Source organism: Misgurnus anguillicaudatus, chromosome 3 (assembly GCF_027580225.2).
Source record: "Misgurnus anguillicaudatus chromosome 3, ASM2758022v2, whole genome shotgun sequence".
NCBI classification, from domain to species: domain Eukaryota; kingdom Metazoa; phylum Chordata; class Actinopteri; order Cypriniformes; family Cobitidae; genus Misgurnus; species Misgurnus anguillicaudatus.
This window is the reverse complement of record NC_073339.2, coordinates 32,741,150-32,751,893: the sequence shown is the minus strand read 5'-3', so window position 1 is coordinate 32,751,893 and position 10,744 is coordinate 32,741,150. Positions and strand designations below refer to the sequence as shown.

At 39.2% G+C, this 10,744-nt stretch overlaps 1 protein-coding gene across 1 annotated transcript in view; it reads right to left on the bottom strand.

Annotated features, from left to right (window-relative positions):
• Positions 1-224: 224 nt before the first annotated feature.
• Positions 225-10,744, bottom strand: part of tll1 (tolloid-like 1) — a 69,065-nt gene continuing 58,545 nt past the window's right edge. Inside the window, exons 20-22 of the mRNA XM_055205522.2 lie at positions 6,453-6,666; positions 2,258-2,508; positions 225-2,165 (exon numbers count right to left, since the gene is read on the bottom strand). Coding sequence (XP_055061497.2) covers positions 2,031-2,165; positions 2,258-2,508; positions 6,453-6,666 — 600 coding nt within the window. The 3' untranslated portion in view covers positions 225-2,030. The remainder of the gene's footprint in view (positions 2,166-2,257; positions 2,509-6,452; positions 6,667-10,744) is intronic.

Below are 10,744 nucleotides of genomic sequence, written 5' to 3'. Positions count from 1 at the left end.
TCCTTTTTCATCATTAGGCTGATAATGAAACAGGAAAATAAAATGTTGTGTAACATGGTCATAAGTCATAGTTCACCTACAGAGGAAACAACAGGAGCTTGGCACATACAGAACAACAGCAGAGTCACGTGACCTGTGCTGTCTAACACACATAGATGCACACATACCATCACAGTTCAGGCAGTCTTACTGCAGACTTTAAAGCATTGAGAAACTTTTGTAACTTGTTCGGTTATTGTAAAAAGGTACAGGACGACTTCAGGTCAGCCTTGTCAAGATTTTTAGTTTTTACATAAAGTTTCAAGTTCTTTAAACTTAATATCAAATAAAATATAATCATTTCAAAATAAAACAAAAAACATCATCATGTGCAAGAATGTACATTTTGGTTCTAAGGCAATATAATTGTTCGTCCACAACACTAGTGCTGTCAATGCTGTGAGTCTATGTATTCAATAGGCTTTATGCCCAGCTGCACCACCTCCCGAACTTCAGCCAGCTCCCCGTCCCCCGTCCGCCACCACTGGACAAACTGACCAATCCAGGTGTGCCCGACCTCAGTAGTCACAACAACAATAATCAGACCCACCTGGATCAATCAGTTTGTCCAACAATGGCAGACAGGAAACAAGGAGCCGGCCGAAGCCCAGGAAGCACTGCAGCTGGGCACAAAGCCCATTCTTTCTGTGTTGATGAGCAACATTATTTCACCGCTGCCTCTCCATTACACCAACGCATTCACTGAATGGTTGGAGCGCTGCCTCCCGGGACGTCACTATTTTGCGACGCTGCATAGCACCATAGAAATTCCCTTCAACAGCGATTGCCTTGCTATCTCCGTCGTTTTCCAAGAGGGAAAGGTTCATTTGGGAATATAGCATCAGAGAATGTTCCCTTGTAAGGTTTGAGTGAGCTTTCTGTCAAGTCTTGATACTCAAACACAGCTTCATAACTGGAGAGCACACAGTCTTGTTTTTTCGTCTGTGTTAAGTGCATATAAAGCTCACAAGCTGTAACAGACATATTATGCAAGGCTTTATGACATCACTTCCTGTTTACATTTCCCGTTTCTCTCTTCTTCAGGTGGTGTCACCGCAAACACAGATTTCTTTAACAGATGGTAAAAAGTATAGTCTTTCACCAACTTATCCTTGCACATAAAACAAGCACTTTGGCTCGTGAGTAGGCCTTTTTTTCCAGATCCTCGGTGCCTGTTTGTACATTTCTGTGAGTTCCACAGGTTCTGTCAAAGAGCGGCATATGATACTGGTACATTATTACACGCTTTCACTTATGCCCAATGCAGACATAATCAATGGGCTACAAAGATGCAAGGAAGCTTATTGGGCTACATGTTAACTCTTGCCATTTTAGTGGATTGGAAAATTAGAATAATTGTATTAATATTATAACCTTTAAAAAAAACAATGAGTTCTGATCCACAGGCTGGTATTTAAAGGCCTCTCACGCTGTCTCACACACATATATACACACACACACATACATATATTAGTTGAGGTACAGTGCCGTGTAGCGTCAGCAGCCAGACTTCCCATGCGGTCCAGAACATCACAAGACATGCAAACACACACATACACACATTAGTCCTATTAATATTTCATTATTGGCTCCTAATGTTGGTGTGTCCTAATATGTCACTTATTATATAAAGAACAGAGAGCCAATAAAAACTGTTTGTTTGTATGTGTGAGTGTGTGTGTGTTTCCCGGGATTGCTCCTTACATTAGTGATCCTTTTAGGACACCACTCTGTGCTCCAGTGGGCGGAGCTAGCCCAAACCTACAGTACAGTAAGAGCGGCGATTGGTGTTGTTTAGGGACAAAATGACAGCACTTCCATAATGACTGGACACAGGTTAGAAAGAGGCGAATCCGATGCAGTAAACACATCACGGCATGGTATTTGATTGACGTAAATCAATCAATAGTTTTAGAGTTTTCTGGAGTTCGTTTTCTCCTTTTTCTTGTAACATTTCATCCCTTTCCTCAGTATCTCTGCAGTCTCTCGTGTTACTTGCGCGTATTCAACGCCTCCTGGAACTTTGTGCTTGTGTAGCGGATGTGGAAGCCTTTCTTACTGATTGTGTCATCGGTGTGGAAATGAATCAGCACTGCATCTCCCGCCGAGTAAAGCTCCTCACGGGGCTAAACAAAGAGAGAGAGAGATAGATCAGGCATTGGTGTTATAGGCTCATACGTATTAACATAAATACACACACTCATAACGGTTCACGTACCCCAGAACCACAAAAGCGTCCGAGTTTGTGCGCTTCGGCGTCGTAGCCATCGTAAAGTTCGATGTAGTCGTACCCGCATTCGGCCTCTTCCTCCACCTCAAATGTGGTGAAGGTGAGCTCGATGCTGTATCCCGACTCTGCTGTGATGAGCCACTCGCAGTCCGTGTGTCCAGGGTAGTTATTATCCCCAAACTGAGCGTGAGAATACAGGTTTTTCTGCCGTGCTTCTGCTTTTAGCCTGCCGCCACACTCTACACACACAAATGGTTTGATTACCGAACATTGATTTATATAATATTCTCAGTTTAACAATGCAATGTCAACACAACTGATCTTTCAATAAACCCTTCAAAAATAATACTGACTTTTTTAGGTGTTCCTGTACAGTAGCTCAGTTGATTGGGCATTATGTTAGCAAAGGCCATGGGTTAAATTCCCAGGGAATAAACATGATCAAATGTATATATCAGTTTATATTATAAACCTTACACTTGAAAAAAAATGACTTAGTATTTTTGTTTTGTTTTCAGTACAAATATCTAAAAATTCTTAAAGGGACATTGCACTTTTTAAAAAAAATATACAAGTTTTCCAGGTCCCCTAGAGTTAAACATTTGATTTTTACCGTTTTGGAGTCCATTCATCCGATCTCCGGGTCTGGCGCTACCACTTTTAGCATAGCTTAGCACAATCCACCGAACCTGACCAGACCACTAGCATCGCGCTCAAAAACAACCAAAGAATTTCCACATTCCTCCTATAAAACTTGACTCTCCTGTAGTTACATCGCGTACTAAGATCGGCGAAAAATTAAAAGTTGTGATTTTATAGGCAGATATGGTTAGGAACTATACTCTCATTCTGGCGTAATAATCAAGGACTTTGCTGCTGAAACATGGATGCAGGACGCGCAATGATCTTACGCAGTGCCCGAAAATAGTCCCCTGATATTGAAAGTTACCAAGGGGACTATTTTAGTACACGGTGTAACTACAGAAGAGTCAAGTTTTAAATAGGAAAAATATCGAAAGTCTTTGGTTATTTTTTTGCGCGATGCTGATGGTCTAGTCGGATTCGGTGGATTGTGCCAAGCTATTCTAAAAGTGTTAGTGCCAGACCCGGAGATCGGCTGAATGAATGGATTCCAAAACAGTAAAAATCTAATATTCAACTCTTGGGGACTGGAAAATTAGTATTTTTTTTTAAAGTTGAGTGTTCCTTTAAATTAAGATGTATTTTCTTGATGAGCATAATGACCTAAGAAAATGAGTCTAGTTTTTAGACAAAAAATATAAAATTTAAGTAAATTTGAGCTTAAAACAAGCAAAAATATCTGCCAATGGGGTGAGGAAAAAAATCTTGAAATAAGTTTACTTCTTTCTTAAACAATTCACGAAATATTTTCTCACCCCATTGGCAGATATTTTTGCTTGTTTAAGCACACATTCACTTAAAAAAACTTATTTTCTTAGGTCATTTTGCTCATCAAGAAAATACATCTTGATTTAAAGGATAATTCCGGTATTTAACACTTTGAGTCTCATTTCTGGTTTGTTTTGGATGAACTACAGTGATGGACACAGAAATTTTGACAATGGGTCGTGTCTTGACTTTTCGACTCATTTAGAAGCGTCTCTTGACTGCTTCAGAATGGAAGTCAATGACCATGCAGAAAATGTCATTAAAACAACACTTAACGTTCATTTTCAAAACTGTACTACTCACCGAGTGGTTTGTGGTGTTCCTTGATGATTAAAAACAAATATATTGGCGCAATGTATGATTTCAATCCGTGTTATTTGCTATAGTGGAACTATTTTTTCAGATACCTCACAACCGCGTATATACTTCCGCTCTATATTTGAGTCTGAAGCATGAATGAACGTAGTCCAACAAACTGTAATAAAACGGTAGCATACTTTCAAAATCAAGTTTATTTATAACACTTACACCATCCAATTTTTTTTTTCATTGGCAGAACAATAAAGAAGATATTTTGCAGAAACCCCAGTGCTCCGTCATGCAAGTCAACCGATCCGCACACTTTAAGAGCTAAAGCATATATATCCAATACAACAGTAATCCCCCATAACTCCGTGTAACATATTGACGTCTTGTGAAGCAAATCAATCAGTTTTTGCAAGAAACTGAACGTTATTTACAACATTGTTAGCGTGAATGCCAAAGCAGGAAGCGCGTTTTCCGTTTGAGGCGATCTTCCACTGGTGCCGTTTGGTGGCTGTTGGCTATGGATGTTGGTCCGTCTGCGCCACCTATAGAGCGGTAGTGTGAAGCGCACTTCCTGCTTGGCAAAAGCTTTGCATTAATGCTGTAAAATATTTATATATATATTCGAATCTCAAAACTGAAAATCGAATGTCAACCCACGGAACGAATATTCGAATATTCTGGTCCAGCCCTACAAATATGGGAACAATTTCTTCTGAGAGAAACCGAGCAAATAAACAACAACCACATGTAAACAGTCCCTTTTCGGTTTCCCGGCGGCGGAGTGATATATCAGCGAGCAATGAGTCTTCCAGATAGGTCAATGGAATTTTACAAAATGCCAAATAAAACACGACAGAAACTGTATTTCGCTACACAACTTGTTTTTAATCCTCAACGAACACCACGAACCACTCGGTGAGTAGCACAGTTTTGAAAATGAACGTTAAGTGTTGTTTTAATGACATGTTTGTGCATGGCCATTGACTTCCACTCTGAAGCAGTCAAGAGACGCTTCTAAATGAGTCGAAAACTCAAGACACGACCCATTGTCAAAATTTCTGTGTCCATCACTGTAGTTCATCCAAAACAAACCAGAAATGAGACTCAAAGTGTTAAATACCGGAATTATCCTTTAAGAATTTTTTGATATTTCTTTTGAAAACAAGCCAAAATTGTAAGTAAGAAACTTATTTTTTGCAGTGTAAAGGATTTACTCACCCTTAAACAATCCGAGATACATCGGACAGATAAATCATCTTTCAGACGAGCACATTTGGAGTTATTTCAGTAAATGTCCTTGCTCTTCCAAGCTTTATAATGGTAGAAAACAGGGATCAGGGAACAACATCTGACTTTAAACCCCCGAAAAGTGTATTCGTCCTTCACAGAAGTAATCCACACGACCCCAAAGGGGTAATAAAGGTCTTCTGTGGGTAATCGATGCGATTAGGTCCAATTGATGCCATTTTGGACTTCAAGCGAGAGTATTAGCCTAGTGAGCGGTTGTTGCCATAGTTACGTTGTGCAGAGACTCGTGAAACACGTGAGTCCCAGATGGTGTCATTACCGGAAGCTGTTTATAAAGTTTTTTACAAAATCGTATTGATAACTCGTAAAAGACCTTTATTAACCCCTTGGAGCTATGTGGATTACTTCTGTGAAAGATGGATGCATTTCTTTGAGCTTCAAAGTCAAAAGTTGTTCCCTACACTGCAAAAAAAAATGACCTTAGTATTTTTGTCTTGTTTTCAGTAAAAATATCAAAAAATTCTTAGATTAAGATGCTTTTTCTTAATGTCTTTAGAAAATAAATCTAGTTTTTAGACAAAAAATATACAATTTAAGTGAATTTGTGTTTAAAACAAGCAAAGATATTTGCGAGTGGGGTGAGAAAAAAAAATAGAAATAAAATAATTTTTTTCTTAAAAACATTTATTTCAAGCTAAATTTTCTCAACCCATTGGCAAATAATTATGCTTGTTTTAAGCACAAATTCACTTTGTATATTTTTTTTCTAAAAACTAGACTTATTTTCTTAGGTCATTTTGCTCATCAAGAAAATACTTTTAGAATTTTTAGATATTTCTACTGAAAACAAAACAAAAATACTAAGTCATTTTTTGCAGTGAATATAACTTCAAATGTGTTTGTCTGAAAGATGATAGACATGTATCTTGTATTGCTTGAGGGTAAGTAAATCATGCAGTAATTTTGATATTTGGCTGGAGTATCGCTTTAATGTCACATGTTATCTTTTTACCTTTGTAAATGAGCATAAAGGTCAACTGAGGATAAGCTATACTTACATGTAATTCTAATTAACATGTAATTCAGTAATGATCCACTAGAGGGCTCTGTTCAACCGAGGATACCTTGAGAATTGCTTCTATGACCAACATGACAGTTCAATCACATCAAGTATGGTTCAATCAGTATATACATCAAAATATCATACAATGCTTACCAGTGGAATGTGTGGCCTGGAATCCTTTCCGTTGCACCGAAGCATCAGAGATGAAACGCAGGTACATCTTGTTGCCCGTGGAGACGAGTGGTTCGGGAATCTTACTGCCACACAGGCGGCTCAGGATGGGCGCCTTGTCCGACTCACCGTCAAAGGCCTCCAGGTGATCGTAGGCGCATTCCTGGTGCTGCTCGATCTCAAACTCATTGAAAGCCTGCAAACACAGAGCGAGACAGCAGGGAAATATAAACCAGAGGAAAGAATATCCCATCATGAATTATTGACAGCCACACAGCACCGCATAACCCAAAGCTATAAGTTGAACACATCTGGCACGCAATATGGCAGTCCCATCTGTTAGTTAAAAGAGCCAAGCATCCCTGATGGATGTTTTATCTTTACATCGCATGTATAGCTAGTTAAAAGAGCCAAGCATCCCTGATGGATGTTTTATCTTTACATCGCATGTATAGCTACGCCACCCTATTTTCTGAGAAAAATGTATGCATTTGTTTTATTACTGGTTTGAAATATGTTATTGAAACATAGTCTTGACACAGAGGTATCTGAAAATATCCCTCTTTCCCAATTCAAGCCGTTAAGAAGGGTGCCCAGGGGCATTGCCAAGATAGAGGCCAAGTGATCTGGCTCGCTGAACTTCATTTATCAAACTTTCAAGCTGGGTTGTATTGAACCATACCAATCTCTGAACCTCTCCATGAGTTTAAATGACTCTTTTTTTTAAGTCATTGTCTCTTTAGTACTTAAACCAATTGCATTATTTTAAAAGCCAGCTGTTTCACAGATAAACACACAGAAAGCAATAAAAGTTAGGTGATACGCTTACTCTCCAAATTCTGACAATGTTCTGTAAATGCTAACAATACTATTCCCTAATCAAAACAAACAATAAATATCCTTTTAGTGACTTTATTAGCTCTCCCTCCCTGAGATCTTAAGGCAGATTGATGACAGCCATTTAGCATCACTTTGGCTCAAAACTCAGATTTGGGGACCAATAAGAGATACACTCTGAACCCCAGCCATAGTTGCATGTTAACATGCTTGCTTTGACACACTACTACTATATAAAAATCATAACGGTGGATTTAAATATGAACTAGAGGAAACATCTGCGTAGCCATGTTTAAAGTGATTTATAAGGTACAGTGGTTTACTTTTATGGTGCATGTGAGCGTGTACAGTATGTCTGCTTGATACGGAGCAGACAGCACTCATGCATATCTAAGTGTTTATGTGGGCACGTGCTGGATTTAGAAGAGATTATGTGTGCGTGTTTATGCAAATAAGAATGAGTGTGAGGGAATGTGTGTGATGTTGGATTATTCATGTGAACGTGAGATGGACACAATTGTGTGCTGTTGTGTCTTCATCCCGGGTTTCTGTCACTGCTGGGGTCATTGATCGTAGCCAGAGATTGTGTGCTTGTTAGGAGAGATGTTTGTATTGAGTGTGTAAAGGCTTGCTGGGTTTGATATAAAGACAGTTAAACAGGAGTTGCACATACTGTAGTGTGTACAGTAAACAAGCGATTAGCACCATTTTGGCACACTTATGGCGCTTTTCTATTGCATTAGTAACTTGCGGGTCAGGTCGTGCCAGCTCACTTTTCATTGGCTCGATTAGCATTTCCATTGCGTTTAGTAACACTTCAGAGTGAGAGGGATTATAGGCGTTTTGTTATATTTGCACTGCCCATTGCGGTGACATCATACAAGAGGGAGCAAGCAACAGAGGGACCATCGTTGGGAAGCAGTGTTTCCAAACATTAATTTATTCTTTAAATATGACTGGCTTTTTTAAATGCACGTTATAAACGACTCCAACTCATAATGAATTTAGATTGATGAGGACTTCCTACTGACCAAATGCCGTAGTACACCCACCAGGGTTCCCACACCTTAGTTAACTTCAAATTCAAGGACCTTTCAAGGACTTTCCAGGTCCAATACCCTCAAATTCAAGGACTAAATGTGAACACATTTCAAGTGAGAGCAAGGTTACATTGTGTTACCTTTTAAGATACGTTGTTACAGTTCCCTTTCAAGGGAACTCGCGCTGCGTCACTGCGGTGACACTTTGGGGACGCCTCCAGGGGTAAGTGCGTCTGAATGTGTATATCAAATAGGGCTGTGCCGGTTTCAGAATTGGTGATGACGGTTGTGACGTGAGTCAAATGTGACGGTTCGTCACATAACCGTCTGGGGAGGGGTTGCTTGTTTTAAAGCTCGTGGATTGACGCGAAAGTGTCATTTTACCATAAAATCATGAATGTGATGCCAAGTGTGTTTTAAACAGTAGCCTAATGACTTTGAGAAATTTAACAGAAAGCAATTAAATATTTAAAAAACACACTTGCCAGAAAACTGCGCTGTCACTCTCTGTCCAGCATAATCCTCTATCTATCATTATCTTAATAATCTTCAGAGAAACAGATTTGTGCCACGGGCTTTTAATGTCTATAATTGTGTCTATATCTGTCATTACACGGACCAGAACAGCACGAAAACAATGTGGATTAAAAAGCGTCTTGAAGAGGTTTTGCTCATAAATGCATGTAAAATAAAGTAATGTGAACTTGAGATTGTTACCGTTATTATTAAACGGCGCCAAATGCGCTGCAAACGCAGCCGCTGTAAAAGCACAATGGCAAACGCTCTCCGCATACGCGCTGCTCAGTGCTCATGCTTGCGATGTGAAACCAGCGTTTGAATAAACTAGACACTGATTAGCTACTTGCTCTACGTTAATTTAAAATTAACAGCAAGACAACTGGCAGTGAATGTGCTTTCAGGAGAGTTAGTAGATTAGCATGAGAGGATTTGAACTTGAAAAGCGGGGCGGAGCCTTTCCGCGGTTAAAACATCTTATGGTCATTCATGTTTATTTGATTCTATAAATTAAATAGAAGGAAGAGATGATCTGAAAGGTGAGACTTTGTTTAATATGTTTAATCTCAAAAGTAACCAAAAAGTGCCCTGGTCTCTCCTGTATGTCAGCGCGTTGTCAGTGTTTGCTCCGCTCTGTATTTTTCATTGCGTGACGTGAGAACATGGTGGGGCATGTAACAAAGACTGTTAACAAGTGTTTTTAATTCGTATTTAAACATTCTTTATGATAATTTATTTTTTTTAAATATTTTAATAACACGGTTTTGCCGGTTATAGAGTTCTAATGACGGTGTTCAACTGTAACCGTCGGTCTCACAGTTATATAATGACCGTCACACCCCTAATATCAAATTCAATCAATGGTAAGGCTTAACGATAAAGACAGGGTGACACGGGAGCCAGGAAGAATATCGCTATCTGAAATATTGCCAAAGATGGCGTTTCAGTAGGGTGGCCATTTCCATAACACCAAAAAGGAGGACACTTTGCGGCATTTAGTGAGGCAAGAATAATTGCATAGGACTCTGGTGTACTCGCAACTACAATAATGTACTTGTAATACAATTTTGTCCATTATATCTATGGTATCATGATACAGTGATTCTGAAAAAGCCTACTCTATAATTGCCGGACAATTTGATGTAGACCTATGTGTAAAAGAAGAGGCAAAAAAGTGTTTGTTCAAAGAATTTGTATTGTTTCAAAAAAAGTCTTGCAAAGTGCACAGTGCCTGAAAACACAAAATTTTTGGACTTCTGGAAAAAAATTATCTGGCAGACTGGCACATTAGATGAATGGGTTATATGAAAATGCTGCATTAGAGATCAATTTGGCTTAAGAGGAAACGAGTGTAGCCTATATATATTTGCTTCATTAAATACAATACACAGTAAACTAGCTGCATCAGATTTGTGAACACACATAAGACTACATAGAACACATAAGACTAATGTACTCACCAAATAGTTGATTGTCTATCTGCAATACTTCTGCCCTTTCCTGGCAGCATCCAAGAGTTTTTTGTTTCCAATAAAACTTCTTGTACTTTTTTTTTATTTTGCAATAAATTCATGCTCTTTTGTCCATTCCGGATTAAACGAGGTCTGGCGTTTCGGCATGTTAACGTGATGATATGACGTAGCCAGCACATGGAGGCTTGTTTACGTTTTTAACCAATGATATTTCAGATATTTATTTGACACCGTTTTCGGCCAATCGTTTGTTTGACTAGAGATCTTACGGCATTACGCTCTGCTGCTGCGTGCGACGTCCTAATAAAGTTTTTAGAGCGGGTTTTATGCTGATTAAGCAGCGCAACCCCAAAAAGGAGGACAAATAAGCGTCCGGCTTGAAGCTGCGCCGGACGCCGGACAGCATGCT